This window comes from Heloderma suspectum, chromosome 3, assembly GCF_057233095.1.
Source record: "Heloderma suspectum isolate Gila_16-S chromosome 3, 16-S_ref, whole genome shotgun sequence".
NCBI classification, from domain to species: Eukaryota; Metazoa; Chordata; class Lepidosauria; order Squamata; family Helodermatidae; genus Heloderma; species Heloderma suspectum.
Genome location: NC_139460.1, coordinates 321667212 through 321685040, shown reverse-complemented (window position 1 = coordinate 321685040; position 17829 = coordinate 321667212). Strand labels below are relative to the sequence as shown.

At 47.2% G+C, this 17829-nt stretch overlaps 1 protein-coding gene across 1 annotated transcript in view; it reads left to right on the top strand.

The window, feature by feature from the left end:
* LOC146351712 (cytochrome P450 2J5-like) overlaps positions 1–10180 on the top strand; it is a 50079-nt gene extending 39899 nt beyond the window's left edge. The window contains exons 7-9 of the mRNA XM_084845713.1: positions 3645–3832; positions 6780–6921; positions 9990–10180. Of these exons, the coding sequence (XP_084701839.1) occupies positions 3645–3832; positions 6780–6921; positions 9990–10180 (521 nt within the window). The remainder of the gene's footprint in view (positions 1–3644; positions 3833–6779; positions 6922–9989) is intronic.
* The last annotated feature ends 7649 nt before the right edge of the window (positions 10181–17829 follow it).

The window sequence follows — 17829 nt, the reverse complement described above, 5'->3', positions numbered from 1 at the left end:
GAGGGGGAGGGGGTACTTGTCAGGGATGGAAACGGAATTTAGATTTCTGAAATCGTGCACCGGCCTGAGCTCGCCAGATCTCTTGGCCACAAAGAAGGTAGGAGCGCAGGTGGGGGAGGAAGAGGGGCGAATGAAACCGCGTTTGAGATTTGTGTCCAAAAACTCCTGCAGAGCTCAAAGTTCCGGCTCCGGCATCGGATACAGCCGGCCAGCGGGGATGAGGTTAATGGCACAGTCAAAAGGGCGGTGGGGGGGGAAGCCGGTCAGCCTCCTTCTTGTCAAACACATTCCGAAAAGCTGCATACTTCTCTGGGAGGATGACGGTCGCTGAAGGACTGCCAGAAACAGATAAGGAGGGGGAGGAAAGGGTTAAGGCCTGGGCTGGGACTGGCGCCTCCTCCGGGAGGCAATGCTGCCGGCAGTAGGGAGACACAAACTCCACTTGCTGAAGCCCCCAAGAAATCTGAGGGTTGTGCTTAGAGAGCCAGGAAACACCCAGCACGAGTGGGTATAAGGGAACCTTGGCTAAGTGAAACTGAATCTGCTCAACATGGGACTGGATGCGCAGAGTGAGCGGAACTGTAATCCGGGTCACTGCGCCCAAAGAGAGAGGACGCCTATCAATGGTCTACACTGCCAAGGGGGCAGGAAGGGGCAGGGTAGGAATCTTGTGGAAAAGGGCGAAGGTCTCATCCATGAAACTGGTCGTCGCCCCCGAGTCCACTAAAGCTAGGGCCTCCACCCCCCCCCCACTGAGAGGATCGGAGGTGAACATGCAACAGCAGATGGGAGGGTGGGGGGGGTTGGGGAAGGCACCCACCGGGTGGGGAACTGACCCCCACACTGGAGGCCCCCAACAAGCTTGGGGGGCAGTCTAGTCAGGCCTGGGGATGAGGAGGAGGAGGAGGGAGAAGGAGAGGAGGAGGAGGGGGAGGCAGCGGAGCTGTGGATTTCACTCGGCAGGTCTTGGCGAAATGCCCCAGCTTTCCACATTGAAAACAGTGGTGCTCAGCACGGCGGCGCTCAAACTCCTTTGGCGGCAGCGAGGCTCGAGTAGCTCCCAGCTGCATCAGGGTCTCCTCTACCCCCAGCACCGGAGCGGGGGGTGGGGGAGGAGGCAGGAAACGTGGGGGAATGGGAGGAGGGAAATCCCGGCCCCCGGCGCCCCGCCAGGTCTGCCGGCGCCCCTTCAGCCGACTATCTATCTGAAGGCAGGTCTGGATGAGGTTCTCCAAAGTAGGCGGGCTGGGCGTGCGCGCCAACTCATCCAAAATCTCGTCGTTCAAACCATCCAAAAACTGAGCCACTAGCGCGGCATCATTCCACTGTAAATCCTGCATCAGCAAGCGAAAGGTTGTCGCGTAGCTGGAAACTGAGTCCTTGCCCTGCCGGAGGCGGCGAGTCTCCCGAGAAGCCGTCTGCGTGTGCAGGGGATCACCGAAAAAACGTGCCATGGCTGTCATGAAACCTTGATAGTCCCCGAGCAGGGGGTCATTAGCGAGCAGGAGCCCCGAAGCCCATTTAGCTGCTATGCCTGACAGTAGGTTAATGATGAAACCCACACGAACCTGTTCCGTCTGGAAATCCTCAGGCCTAAGACGCATGTACAGCTCTGATTGGGCCCTGAAAATCTGAAAAAGTCCTTTCTCACCAGAAAACTTCTCTGGCAACGCCACTGGGCACTTGCGGCGGGGGGGAATCGGAGGTGTGGGGGGGTTGAACCACAGCCTGTAGATTTTGTACAGCCGCCGTCAGTTGAGCCATCTGATCACGGAGCAACTGGTTCTCTTGCGCCAGAGCTTGCACTGCTGGGTCCCCGGCACCCTCCATAAGGCAATCGGAGAGAGAGAGGAGAGAAAGAAAAAAAAAGAGGAACGGGGACCAAGCTGTCAAGGGCTCCTTGGAGGTCTCTCTCTCTCTCTAAACCAGTAGCCAAGTCCAGACACAGACAAAGGAATTCCTTTCAAAGCTTTATTTTTCTTTTACAACTTAACAACTATACCGATTGCAACTAGATCTGAGCAGCACAGTACCTATGCCCTAAGTTGGAACAGTTGGTCCCCGTTTGAAAGGGAATTACTGGCAGACCCCTGAACTTAAGGACTAGGGAGAGTCCCTTCCCTTTTCCCTTGGGTCCTCTGGGCGCAGCCGTTGTTTGCGCGCCAACCTGGCACTTCGCCTCCTTTCCACGCCCTCCATATGGCGCCGCTCTCTGCGTCTGCGTCGCGCATCCACCAAGTCTGCTATCTGTGCTTGGTCACTCCCTGGACTGCTAACTAAACTAGGAATGCTGGCGGGAGGAATCTCCGTCAGCTGTTGGTCCTGGGAAAGAGGAGCACACTCCTCTCCCAGGAGCGACTGCTCTTCCTCAAAATCAGAACTACTCTGGGATTCTATGGGCTCAGTGTCCACCCTGACAGACACCCAGCTCTACCGCTCTTTCTCATCAAACCCAGGTGAGGCAGTGGCTGTTCTGGATCAGTGCCTGGGCACGGTAATGGACTGGATAAGGGCCAATAAACTGAAACTCAATCCAGACAAGACGGAGGTACTGTTAGTGGGTGGTTCGTCTGCCCGGCTAGGTGATATTCAACCTGTTCTGGAGGGGGTTGCACTCCCCCTAAAGGATCAGGTTCGTAGTTTGGGGGTGCTCTTGGACCCAGAACTGTCACTTGAGGCACAGGTGAACTCAGTGGCATGGAGCACTTTTTATCAGCTTAGGCTGGTATACCAACGACGCCCTTATCTGGACAGAGATAGCCTAGCTACAGTTATCCATGCTCTGATAACTTCTCGTCTGGATTACTGCAATGCGTTATACATGGGGCTGCCTTTGAAAATGGTCCAGAAACTTCAGCTGGTCCAAAATAGGGCAGCAAGACTGTTAACAGGGACTGGCCAGTGAGCTCATATTACGCCAGTACTTTTTCAGCTGCACTGGCTGCCAGTCCATTTCCGGGCCCGATTCAAAGTGCTGGTATTAACATTTAAAGCCCTTAATGGCTTCGGGCCAGGTTATTAGAAGGATCGCCTCCTCCCATATGCGCCTGCTCGGACCTTAAGATCATCCTCAGAGGCCCTTCTCCGTGAGCCCCTGCCAAAGGAAGTGAGGCGGGTGGCTACTAGGAGGAGGGCCTTTTCTGCTGTGGCACCCCGGCTCTGGAATGAGCTCCCTAGTGAGGTTCGCCTGGCACCTACATTGTATTCCTTTCAGTGCCAGGTGAAGACCTTTTTATTTTCCCAGGCATTTTAGCATTTTAGCTTTCTAGACTTTTAGCTTTGCTGTTTTAAATCTGTATTTTAAATTCCTGCACTTCTGCTAGGTTTTATAGTGGTTGTATTGTTATATTGTGGCTTTAATGTTCTATATATTTTAAATTGTTTTATTGTGTGCCGTTTGGTTTTAATTTTTGTGAACCGCCCAGAGATCTTCGGCTATTGGGTGGTATAGAAATGAAATAAATAAATAAACACTGTCTATATTTAATAATATCTCTAAGAGGTTTACAAGAACATCTTAAAAACATACGGAATCATATAAAATCATTTCATGTGGAATTAATCTCCCTCAATGTTTGTCCAATTTTTCTAAAGATAGAATGCAGTGTCTGGAATAAAACTTCCTTTTCCACCATTTTCCTCAGATAAAGTCCACAAGGAGATAGAAGATGTTTTGGGTTCCTCTCATTCATTCTGCTATCAAGATAGGAAGAAACTGCCCTACACCCATGCTGTGATTCATGAGATCCTGCGTACCAAATATGTCTTATTATCTGGGATTCCAAGACAATGTGTGAAGGATCTGAACATGCAAGGTTTTCTCATTCCCAAGGTATAGAAGACTTATAGGGCTGCACTTCTATATTCCAAGAGCAAGGAGCATCATAGGGTGACAATTTGAGACTGCCTTCCACAACCTGGTGCCCTCGAAATGTGATGGACTGCAACTCCTGTAATTGCTGGGAACTGTGGGAGTTGTAGTCTAGATCATCTGGAGGACACGCTGTTGTGGAAAGCTGGTTTAAGACTTGTATTCACACAGGAGCTTTCTGTGAAGGGCACATGTACATGAGGTGTTTAATGTGCACCCATGATTCCTTCCTCACAGTTTTTTTTGGGGGGCATGGAAAATGGGGCATTATTTCTGAAAGTGAAAGAAAATGTATTTTCCTACTTGTGCATTTGCGCTACTCCACTGTACCACAGTGCCACCTAGAGATTATGCAGCGGAAAAAACAGGAAAGGAAAAGCTCTTTTTGTAGAGCTCAGATCTCAATTCTGCAACAAAACTGAAAATAGATACAGCGATTAACAGCCTTGTGTAGAAAAGCTCATTGACTTTCCTCCCCTTCCAAAAGAGTATATACACAGTTCTTCTCTTCTGGTTTCACAAATGGCCCTGGGCTATGTAGTGTACTCAAGCATAAGCTTTTGAAAGGGAACAGTGTGTAACATGGTTTTAGGTTCTTCTGTCCAGGAAGATGTCCACCCCTCCTCCCCACTCCCGAATCAATTTTCCAAGGCTGCACAGATCAGTTTTTCCCTCCTGCCAGATATACACACACTTTTACAAATTGTTATCAGACTTCTTCTCAGGGTGCACAGGGATTAAAATTTGAGTCAGAAATTGTGCCTGGTTAACAATTATTTCTACTAGCCAGTGGGGAAATACTAAAGTGCCTCTGAGCTCATGCAGAATGCCTTTCCCTTTCCACTGCACAAAATTAAGGAGAACGGCCTTTAGGACAGATGGCATTGCTCCCCCCACAAGCTTGAGTCCACGGAGCACACATCTCTTTCTTTTCTTTTCTTTTCTTTTCTTTTCTTTTCTTTTCTTTTCTTTTCTTCTTTTAGACAAGGTTTGACACAAAATGAAAGTGCCACAGAGGACACATCTCTTTCTAGCCCGTGCAGCAGACATGCCCCCCTCCAATTCTTTCATTCTCAGTAAATAAATAAAGGCACAATTCTATGCATATTTAGACACAACCCCTGCCCCCCCCCAACTCCCAGCATTCCCCAGCTAGCAGAGCTGGCTGGGATATGCTGGGAGTTGTAGGACTTTTTTCTGTTTAAACATACATAGGATTGTGCCCTAAATGAATGGCAGAGTAGGTAGGGTTACCTCTGTTTAGTTAAAAGTTTTGCTCTGTTTTTCTCACTAACATAACAGTAGTTGGGATTTCAAAGGAATGAGTGGGATTTGCGGCAAAATGTTGCTGTGTCATGTGCTCCTGTTCAAAATCCCACAAGCCCACCAGCCCTATGCTTTTCCAGGATACTCCATTCCATCCCCCTGACCCACTGTCCCAATAGTCAGCATTCCATGGCCTCTGGGCTTGCACAGTCCTCTTTTTTTGTTTCTCCCTCACTTAGTTTTTTTTTCTCTAACTATTGTTTGCACTTCTGCAAACCTTGGGGTTCCCACAAGCCTGCAGATACGTCCCTCTCGGGCTTGGATGGGATGGGGCCATTTTGGCTCCATGAGCATGGGAAGAACTGAACTGGTTGTAGTATATGATTATGCTAATATTATAAGGGGGCAGTCTTAAGTAGATAGGCGGCCACCTCTGACCTCGGAGGCAACCACCTATCCAAAGCAAGGCAGGAGAGGCATGGGGGGATTGTTCCCTCCGTGCCTCTCTGGTCTTGCTGTTTTTCAGGGTGTGTGTGTGGGGCTGGCCAGGAAAGGCGGCAGGGTGTGTGTGGGGGGCTGGCCAGGAAAGGAAGCTGCCGTACGACGCATAGGATGTGTCGTACATGCAGCTCCGCTCTTCCTGCCCCGGAATGCCTCCCAGCCTTGCTTCTTTTCAGTCACTCCACACTCGTCTGCCATGCGCGGAGGACGGGGCTTCTCCACACTGCCGCTGAGGCAGCAAGGATGAGGGGTGTCAGGAGTGCCCTAGCTGCCTCTTAAAGTCCCCTCCAGTAGCCCAAACAAGACACAGACAAAAGGGATTCTCTCCAAGGCTTTATTGCTTTACAACTTAATGACTCTTTCAGATGCTAATTGCCAGCGACTAAGCAAGGAACTGCAAAGGGTATCCTAACAGGGTAACCTAAGCTCCATCTACGCAGTTGGTCCCTGTTTTGAGGAGAAGGGCGGGAAAGCTCTGAAACTTATGGGCTAGGAGGGGAGGCTCCCCCCTTATCCGTGGGGCATCGGGGCACAGCCATTGCCATAGTGCCAAGCGGGCTGAATGCCTCCTCTTGGCGCCCTCCACCTCGCGCCTCTCTCTGCTCCGGTGCCTTGCATCTAGCAACAACCGATCCCCTGCTGTTTCGCTATCAGGGTCACTATCTCTCTCAGGAATGCGAGCAGGGGGGCCTCTCCCTGCAGCTGCACCTCTGAGAGACGAGCGGGCTCCTCTCCCACAGGTTGTAGCTCTTCCTCAGAATCAGAATCAGAGCTGCTTTGGGGCTCTATGGGCTCAGTTCCAACCCTGACAAGGAGGGAGGTCGTTTCTCCAGGAACTGACCTCGGAGCACGGGCTCCGAGGTCGGTTCCCGGAATAGACCACATCCTATGGCCTGCTAGACACTGTCTAGCGGGCCATAGGATTGCTCTCTAAGATGCTGAGAGTTAAGGTGACAGTTTTAAGTACACTCAGAATGGAAGAATTCTAAGGAGTGTGGCATGTGCTTGAGAGGTCTGTGTTTTTAAGAGAAATCAAAAACTAGATAGAAATTAACTATTATCTTCCATATTAAGTCCATGGGATAACAAGAGAATTATGCTGGTATAAATATATTCTCACTCAGCTTTTTCTTCCTTGCAGGGGGCCATTATTGCTCCAGATCTACGCTCTGTTCTTTTTGATCCTGAACAGTGGGAGACTCCTGAAGTATTCAACCCAAATCACTTTTTGGACAAGGAGGGAAATTTCATGACCAGGGATGCGTTTCTGCCATTTGGAGCAGGTAATAGGCAGAAGTCTGAAAAAAATTAAAAACTTCTGTAACTGATGGTCATCTTCATGGGACTGATTCAAAGGCAAAGAACAGAGAAATATTTGCTCCACTTGGTTTTGGGCTTTGATGAATGATAATGAAGCAGTAGTCCCTGAAATTACCCTAATGTCATGTAAAACATGAAACCACTCAGTATTCTGTGAATTTGGTGAAACCATAGAAGGATAAATACAAGGGACTGCCCGTTCTGAATGTGGGGATTATGAGAAACTCTTATCTTGTTCTCTCCACAAGATCTGCACAGAGACAAGCCACAGCACTGAAAGTGGCTTACAGAGCTGGTGGGTAGTTTGGAGGCAGGAAACAAGCAGAAAGAAAAGGGCTAAGATGCCTTCCCCATTGCTGATGTGCCATTGGAGAGTGCAGTCTGACTTACCATTTTAGATGAAAAAGCAAGTGTATATGAGTGCTAAGAAGAAGGTGACAAGGCTGTGGGATTGTGGTGGTGGTGGAAGCTACAGAAGGTCAATATGACGCAAAGTTTGAACTTCAGGCTGTCAGACTGCTTGCCCATTGCTGTCTACTCTGGCGGCACAGGCTTTCTGAGATGCTTTAACTAGAGATGCCAAGGATTGAGACTGGGACGGCTTGTGCATACACATCATGCACTTCACCATGGAGCTATGTCTCCTTCTGTGCAGCCCCTTCTCATAGCAGCAGTGCATTATAAACATATCAGCAGTGCCAGTACTCCACAGCTTGGGGATGGTGGGAAGAGTGAATGAGGCTGTCTTCACACCTGGCATTTTATTCCACTACAAACCATTCCTTTTGATTCCTGATCCTTTCCAGGATTTAGACTGGCCCTGTATACAAGCATCTCTCCTAGCGCGTCCCTCCGCATTATATCTTTTTATGGCTGGGCCGAGCTGCACGGAGCAATCAGGACAGAAGGGGGCTGCTGACTGCATACCCCCTCCCCTCCCCTGATCATTGGTTCCTGTAACATGATTGATGGCTCCACCCCATCCCTCCACTCCTCCACAGCATGAGGGAAGTCGGAAGCAGTTCTAGTGGGCTGGATAGGGGTTTATGGGAGCTGGTCCCCTCCTTCCTCTGAGGGAGAGAGCCTTCTCAGTGGCTTGCCCTGAGGTTGCTGGCACTGCAAGTCCTTCTCTGCTAAATATGTCAGTGTGTGATGGAATTAAATGCAGTACACTGCCTGCACTACTGAGTTTGAAGGGCATACCCATTTCCAGGTTCCGAACTACAGAAGTAAGAAATCCACAAACAGACTTGTATACAGTCAATGCACCAAGCCATCCCTAGCAGCCCCCCACCTCTCAGGTAACTGCTTCATGGGGGACACCATCTTCAATAGACCTTGCAAGATGGGCTAGGAGAAGAGATTGTGGCTGGCTAGGTGGGAGGCAGTACTATGGAAAACCACCTCAGCACTACTGCCTTATCTAAAACAACTCCACATCCCAAAAGGAAACTATTAAAAATGACCATTCCAAGCTCTGCATGATGAATTTATTCAGGGGAGGAGCAAAGGCACCTTTAATACCCATTGAAATCCTAATTGTCAAGCCTTTCTCCTGCATGGCTGAAAAGGGAGACTCCGCTATCCACCCTGGTAGGAAAAAAGCCCATAAATCTGGTGAGCAAAAGGGAGAAGAAGCAGTCACTTAAGCCAATGGGAGGGGGACGTTCAAAGTAAATGCATTGAAGGGGATGGGAGACCTTAAGACCACTACTCTAAGTAGACTTACAATGCACTCCTATGCATGCCTGCTCAGAAGCAAGCCACACAGATTTCAATGGCACTTACTCGCAGGAAAGGAAAGCCTTAAAGCCAATGAGTTTACTCAGAAGTAAGCATTGTTGTGTTCAAGGGGATCTCGGAGCCCAAAGTGGAATGGGAGAAAGGAAGAAATGGTCACTGGAAGCCCGGTCAGTGACCTGCCCCCCCTTCCACCAATTTGTTGTCATGACAATGTTATTCAACACTGCCCAGCAACACCCCCTAGCACACACAGGACAAAGTGCTAAAGGGGAAATACACAGGGTGGGGGGAATGATGATTTCAATTGCAAGCACAGAAAAAAGCTGGGTTTTCCCCATTCTTAGATAACATGGGAAGAGGGAAGGAAAGTTGTGAGACAGCAGTGTCATCTAAAGCTCCCGCTACAACCAGTGATTAAAGAAGAATGATCCTTTTAAAAAACTCAGGTGTGAAGAGAGCCTTAAGCGCTTCTTATACATGCAGGCTGTGTTGTTTGATGAGCAGCCTCATCCCATTCCACCTTCAGTCCAGTTCTGGGCACCACACTTTAAGAAGGATGCAGACAAACTAGAAAAGGTTCAGAGGAGGGCAATGAAGATGATCAGAGGACTGGAAACAAAGCCGTATGAGGAGAGACTGAAAGAACTGGGCATGTTTAGCTTTGAGAAGAGAAGACTAAGGGGTGATAAGATAGCGCCCTTCAAGTACTTGAAAGGTTGTCACAGAGAGGCAGGCCAAGATCGCTTCTCGATCATCCCAGAGTGCAGGACATGGAATAATGGGCTCGAAGCCAGATTCTGGTTGAACATCAGGAAAAACTTCCTGATGGTTAGAGCAATATGGCAATGGAACCAATTACCTAGGGAGGTAGTGGGCAATCCCACACTAGAGGCATTCAGGACGAGGCTGGACAGCCGTCTGTTAGGGATGCTTTGATCTGGATTCTTGCACTGAGTAGGGGGTTGGACTTGATGGTCTTATAGGCCCCTTCCAACCCTACTATTCTATGATTCTATGAACCCAGGAGCATACTATTGCACTCATGTCCTACTTGTGGGCTTCCCATAGGATGTAGTTGGGCAGTGTGGAAACAGGATGTTGGACTAGATAGGGCTTTTGTCTGCTCCAGTAGGCCTCTTCCTATGTTCTTAATGGGAGTTGCTGCTGGGTCACCAGTCCAAATTCCTTTCTCAGGATCAAAAGTAGCTCCTGACTGGGGTAGATGCACTAACGAATTGGTGGAATAAGTTATTAAATATTTGCTACCTTTCCCTTATTTCCTCCACAGGGGCTCGGGTGTGTTTCGGAGAGCAGCTGGCAAGGACTGAGATCTTCATCATATTCACCAGCCTACTGAAGGAATTCACCTTCAAATTGCCAGAAGGAGTGAAAAAACTCAACAAAGACCCTATAGTAGGGTTGACAATGCACCCCCGGCCTCATAAGATCTGTGCTGTTCCTCGCAGCAGTGCACCATAACCCATACAATGGCTTGTTTGTTACTGTATATTTCTATCACATTTCTTTTCAGTTGATCCAACATTTGACTTGATTTGCTCAAGTCCCTCTGTCTTAGACTTTCTATCAGAAACTTGAAACAGACCCTATTAGAACTTGAAACAGATCTGTGACATGGGAGTTACCTAGGAGTAAGCCCTATTGAGCATGGTAAGCCCTTCATGGATCACTGCAATGAATATGAAGTTGAGCACACTCCGGGAGAGAGCGGAGGACAGGAAGGCCTGGCATGCTATGGTCCATGGGGTCATGAAGAGTTGGACACGACTGAACGACTGAACAACAACAAGGGTTTACTTCTGGCTGAACATGTATAATAGGATTGCAGTGTACATCTGTCAATATCACCCCATAAATATAGTCTTTCCTTGTCTTCTGTTTCTGCACAAGTACAGAATTCTTGCGATGTAAAATTTTTTTGGCGGGGGTGTTGTTACCAAAGAGTTTATTCAACAAACAACAACAACTTTTCCCCCCAGTTTAGAGGGCATTGTGTATTCTCTGAGTGGTGAATTGGATGATAATATAAAAGGAACACTGCAACGCCTTCCTTGAGGCTAATTTCTAGCACACCTGTTGTTTTGCGTGTTTCTACGAATGGGCCAATTGTAGGTTATTGAGTAAAAGTGGAAGCAGCAGCACACCAGAGGCAGCTGTCTCTCTTTCTCTCTTCCACTCACCCCGACAGCCCATGGACCACTTAACCCACAGGCTGTCATTATGTGCAAACAATGTCACTTAGTTCCTTTAATTGAACACTTCCATTTCACGTTATGAGACTGGGTCTAGATAGACACTAGAGCTGTTTATCGGTATTGACGTGCACTTTTAACTGTTGGGGCATATTAGACATTCTGCTTTTCTAGCGTTATTTCCCACTTTTTATTCCAAAATAACGCAACAGATGTCACTGTGTGTGCTTCGAGGTGTAAATGTGCAAGAGGGATATAGTGTCACCTTGATGGGATTGTATTGATATGACACGAGGTGTAGATCTGACTTGGGGTGTGTTTCCACCAGCAATTTACTCCAACCTGGTTGTGCGGTAAGGTCTCTGTGTTTCCATGATGTTGTGATCGAGTCACCTCCCTTGTGGACTGTGAGAATGCTGTAGACATAATATACCTCGACTTCAGCAAAGCTTTCGACAAAGTGCCCCATGATATCCTGATGAGCAAACTAGCTCAAAGTGGGCTAGATGAAAGAATGATCCGGTGGATCCACAGTTGGCTACAGAATTGCACTCAAAGAGTGCTTATCAATGGGACCTTCTCAAACTGGGGAGAGGTAATGAGCAGGGTCCCGCAGGGTTCAGTCCTGGGCCCAGTGCTTTTCAACATTTTTATGAATGACTTGGAGAAGGAGGTGCAGGGAATGCTGGTCAAATTTGCAGGTGACACAAAATTGGGCGGGATAGCTAATACTTTGGAAGACAGAAACAAAATTCAAAGTGATCTGGATAGACTGGAGCGCTGGGCAGAAAACAACAGAATGACATTTAATAGGGATAAATGCCAAGTTCTGCACCTAGGAAAAAGAAGCCAAACGCCTAGTTACAAGGTAGGGGATATGTGGCTCAACAACACGACAAGCGAGAAGGATCTTGGAATTGTTGTCGATCACAAGCTGAATATGAGCCAACAATGTGATGTGGCTGCAAAAAAGGCAAATGCTATTTTGGGCTGCATTAATAGAAGCGTAGCTTCCATATTGCTGCATTCAATATGCCAACACATCTGGAACACTCAACAGTGGCCACAAGACTGGAAAAGGTCAGTTTACATTCCAATTCCAAAGAAGGGCAACGCCAAAGAGTGTACAAACTACCGCACCATTGCGCTCATTTCACATGCCAGCAAGATGATGCTCAAAATCCTACAAGCTAGGCTTCAGCAGTATGCGAACCGAGAACTACCGGAAGTACAAGCTGGGTTTAGAAGAGGCAGAGGAACTAGAGATCAAATCGCCAACATTCGCTGCATCATGGAGAAAGCAAGAGAATTCCAGAAAAACGTCTATTTCTGCTTCATTGACTACGCTAAAGCCTTTGATTGTGTGGATCACAACAAACTGTGGCAAATTCTTAAAGTGATGGGAGTACCAGACCACCTTACCTGTCTCCTGAGAAACATGTACCAGGGTCAAGAAGCAACAGTAAGAACCAGACATGGAACAACCAAGTGGTTCAAAATTGGGAAAGGAGTACGACAAGGCTGCATATTGTCACCCTGCTTATTTAACTTATATGCAGAGTACATCATGAGAAATGCCGGGTTGGATGAATCAGAGGTCGGAATTAAGATTGCTGGGAGAATTATCAACAACCTCCGATATGCAGACGATACCACCCTAATGGCAGAAAGCGAAGAGGATCTCAAGAGCCTCTTGTTGAGGGTGAAAGAGGAGAGTGCAAAAGCTGGTTTGAAACTCAACATTAAAAAAACGAAGATCATGGCATCTGGCCCCATCACTTCCTGGCATATAGAAGGGGAAGAAATGGAAGCAGTGACAGATTTTACTTTCTTGGGCTCCAAGATCACCGCAGACGGTGACTGTAGCCATGAAATTAAAAGACGCTTGCTCCTTGGGAGGAAAGCTATGGCAAACCTAGACAGCATAGTAAGAAGCAGAGACATCACCTTGCCGACAAAGGTCCGTCTAATCAAAGCTATGGTTTTCCCAGTAGTAATGTATGGCTGTGAGAGCTGGACTATAAGGAAGGCTGAGCACCGAAGAATTGATGCTTTCGAACTGTGGTGCTGGAGAAGACTCTTACGAGTCCCCTGGACTGCAAGGAGGTCAAATCAGTCCATCCTAAAGGAAATCAACCCTGAGTGCTCATTGGAAGGACAGATACTGAAGCTGAAGCTCAAATATTTTGGCCACCTAATGCGAAGAGAAAACTCCCTGGAAAAGACCCTGATGCTGGGAAAGACTGAAGGCAAAAGGAGAAGGGGACGGCAGAGGATGAGATGGCTAGATAGCATCACGGATGCAATGAATATGAACTTGAGCAAGCTGCGGGAGAGAGCGCAGGACAGGAAGGCCTGGCGTGCTATGGTCCATGGGGTCACGAAGAGTCGGACACGACTGAACGACTGAACGACAACAAAGCTTCCAAATCCCAGGAAGTACTAGTTCCCCTCTACTCAGCACTGGTTAGGCCTCATCTGGAGTCCTGTGTTCAGTTCTGGGCACCACACTTTAAGAAGGATGCAGACAAGCTGGAGAGGGTTCAGAGGAGGGCAACAAAGCTGATCAGGGGACTGGAAACAAAGCCCTATGAGGAGTAGGGATGTCAGAGAATTCTGCTATGGACTGAAATGGGATCGAATTCCCTTCAGTCCGTGCCATGGAATCCTCTGCGGAATGGCACCATGAGGTCCTGCGGAGCCAGCAGTCATGCAGCTTTTTTTTTGTCATCTGCACAGAGGCGCGAAATTTTCATAAATAAAAATGCAAGGTAGTATATTCCGATAATAAATACGTAATTCCCCCCCCCCTTCATGGATCACTGCCTTGTTGTGGCAAAGGGGCTTGCATAACTCAGTGAAGCCAAAAGCTATGCCGTGCAGGGCCACCCAAGACGGACAGGTCATGGTGAAGAGTTCTGACAAAATGTGGTCCACTGGAGAAGGAAATGGCAACCCACTCCAGTATTCTTGCCAAGAAAACCCCATGGAACGTATCACAATGCTAAAAGAGATGACGCCAGAAGATGAGACCCTCAGGTCGGAAGGTGTCCAATATACTGCTGAGGAAAAGCAGAGGGAATTTCCAAGTAGCGCCAGAAAGAGTGAAGCGGCTGGGCCAAAGCCGAAAGGACACTCAGCTGTGGATGTGTCTGGTGGTGAAAAGAAAGTCCGATGCTGTAAAGAACAATATTGTTTAGGAACCTGGAATGTAACATCAATGAATCAAGGTAAGCTGGAGGTGGTCAAACAGGAGATGGCAAGATTAAACATTGACATCTTGGGAATCAGCGAACTAAAATGGACAAGCATGGGCGAATTTAATTCAGGTGACCATTATATCTACTACTGTGGGCAAGAATCCCTTAGAAGAAATGGAGTAACACTCATAGTCAACAAAAGGGTGGGAAAAGCAGTACTAGGGTACAATCTCAAAAACGATAGAATGATCTCAATACGAATTCAAGGCAAACCATTCAACATCACAGTAATTCAAATCTATGTCCCAACCACTGAGGCTGAAGAAGCTGAGGTTGATCGGTTCTATGAAGACCTACAACACCTTCTAGAACTAACACCAACAAAAGTTGTCCTCTTCATCATAGGGGATTGGAATGCTAAAGTAGGAGGTCAAGAAATCACCGGGATAACAGGCAACAATGGCCTTGGTATACAAAATGAAGAAGGACAAAGGCTAATAGAGTTTTTTCCAAGAGAACACTCTGATCATAGCAAACACTCTTTTCCAACAGCACAAGAGGTGACGCTACACATGGACATCACCAGATGGTCAATATCGAAATCATATTGATTATGTCCTTTGCAGCCAAAGATGGAGAAGCTCCATACAGTCAGTAAACACAAGACCTGGAGCTGACTGTGGCTCAGATCATGAGCTGCTTCTTGCAAAATTTCGGCTTAAATTGAAGAACGTAGGGAAAACCACTAAACCATTGAGGTATGACCTAAATCATATCCCTTATGAATATACAGTGCAGGTGAGGAATAGATTTTAGGGATTAGACCTGATAGACAGAGTGCCTGAGGAACTATGGACCGAGGTCTGTAACATTGTTCAGGAGGCAGCAACTCAGTCCATCCCAAAGAAAAAGAAATGCAAGAAAGCAAAGTGGCTGTCTGAAGAGGCTTTACAAGTAGCTGCGGAAAGAAGGGAAGCAAAAAGCAAGGAAGAAAGGGGAAGATATATCCAACTGAATGCAGATTTCCAGAGAATAGCAAGGAGAGACAAGAAGGCCTTCTTAAATGAACAATGCAAAGAAATCGAAGAAAACAATAGAATGGGAAAGACTAGAGATCTTTTCAAGAAAATTGGAGATCTCAAGGGAACGTTTTGTGCAAAGACGGGCATGATAAAGGACAAAGAAGGCAGGAACCTAACAGAAGCAGATGAGATTAAGAAGAGGTGGAAAGAATACACAGAAGAACTATACAGGAAAGATCTGAATGTCCCTGATAGCTATGATAGTGCGGTCACTAAACTTGAGCCAGACATCCTCGAGAGTGAAGTCAAGTGGGCCTTAGGAAGCATTACTAACAACAAAGCTAGCGGAGATGACAATATTCCAGCTGAGCTATTTAAAATCCTAAAAGATGATGCTGTTAAAGTGCTGCACCCAATATGCCAACAAATTTGGAACACTTAACAGTGGCCTCAAGACTGGAAAAGGTCAGTTTACATTCCAATTCCAAAGAAGGGCAATGCCAAAGAGTGTTCAAACTACCGTACAATTGCGCTTATTTCACAAGCCAGCAAGGTTATGCACTTCCAATCCTCACACTTCACCTGGAAGTATGTTTCGCAGTGAAGGGGGAGAGGGAGGGGGGACGCAGCAAGAGGAAGAGGTGATAACATGGATGAGGTAGCAGACCCAACCCAGATGCCAACCAGCCACCAAAAAAATAATTCAATTAGAACTCAGTGGAAACAACACAGAGCCCCAGGCTACAGCGATGATAAGCTGGGACTCTAAGCGCTGTGGAAACTGGAAAAGGAGCAGATGCGATTGGGGAAACATCGGAACAAAGTCTCAAGCCAGGTGAAGCTGATAGCATGGAAACACACCCCAGGAAGACGAACGAAGCAGAATCATCAGGGTAAAAAGGTAAATGAAGAAGAAGACCAAGACATACAGAAAAGCATCTCTAGTCCTGAATTCCCCGTCACTGGTGGAGCCAAGAAGTCTCAGTTCTTGATTACAGAATTTTTGTTGTTTATTCGGTCAGTCACTTCCGACTTTTCGTGACTTCATGGACCAGCCCATGCCAGAGCTTCCTGTTGGCCGTCGCCACCCCCAGCTCCCCCAAGGTCGAGTCTGTCACCTCCAGAATATCATCCATCCATCTTGCCCTTGGTTGGCCCCTCTTTCTTTTGCCTTCCACTTTCCCTAGCATCAGCATCTTCTCCAGGGTATCCTGTCTTCTCATTATGTGGCCAAGGTACTTCAGTTTTGCCTTTAATATCCTTCCCTCAAGTGAGCAGTCTGGCTTGATTTCCTGGAGTATGGACTGGTTGGATCTTCTTGCAGTCCAAGGCACTCAGAATTTTCCTCCAGCACCACAGTTCAAAAGCATCTATCTTCCTTCGCTCAGCCTTCCTTATGGTCCAGCTCTCGCAGCCATAGGTTACTATGGGGAATACCATTGCTTTCACTATGCGGACCTTTGTTGTCAGTGTGATGTCTCCGCTGTTCACTATTTTATCAAGATTTGTCATTGGTCTCCTCCCAAGAAGTAAATGTCTTCTGATTTCCTGGCTGCAGTCAGCATCTGCTGTAATCTTTGCATCTAGAAAGACAAAGTCTGTCACTGCCTCCATGTTTTCTCCCTCTATTTGCCAGTTATCAATCAAGCTGGTTGCCATAATCTTGGTTTTTTTGAGGTTTAACTGCAACCCAGCTTTTGCACTTTCTTCTTTCACCTTCGTCATCAGGTTCCTCAACTCCTCCTCGCTTTCAGCCATCAAAGTGGTATCATCTGCATATCGGAGATTGTTAATGTTTCTTCCAGCGATTTTAACTCCAGCCTTGGCTTCATCAAGCCCAGCATGTCGCATGAAGTGTTCTGCGTACAGGTTGAATAGGTAGGGTGAGAGTATACTACCCTGCCGTACTCCTTTCCCAATCTTAAACCAGTCCATTGTTCCGTGGTCTGTTCTTACCGTTGCTATTTGGTTGTTATACAGATTCCTCAGGAGGCAGACAAGATGACTTGGTATCCCCATACCACCAAGAACTTGCCAGAATTTGTTATGATCCACACAGTCAAAGGCTTTAGAATAGTCAATAAAACAGAAATAGATGTTTTTCTGAAACTCCCTGGCTTTCTCCATTATCCAGCGGATATTGGCGATTTGGTCTTTAGTTCCTCTGCCTTTTCTAAACCCAGCTTGTACATCTGGCAATTCTCGTTCCATGAATTGCTGCAGTCTACCTTGCAAGATCTTGAGCATTACCTTACTGGCATGTGAAATAAGTGCCACTGTTCGATAGTTTGAACATTCTTGGGTGCTTCCCTTTTTTGGTATGGGGATATAAGTTGATTTTTTCCAATCTGGTGGCCATTCTTGTGTTTTCCAAATTTGCTGGCATATGGCATGCATCACCTTGACAGCATCATCTTGCAAGATTTTAAACAGTTCAGCTGGGATACCGTCATCTCCTGCTGCCTTGTTATTAGCAATGCTTCTTAAGGCCCATTCAACCTCACTCTTCAGGATGTCTGGCTCTAGCTCACTGACCACACCGTCAAATCTATCCCCGATATTACAGAATATAATATGATTACAGAATGAATTGTGTCAAATATCACAATGAATTGTGTCACTACTACTACTACTTTAAGAGTAATAGTAGTGGGAGACTCCTTGCTGCGTGGAATCGAGACCCAAGTATGTTGTGA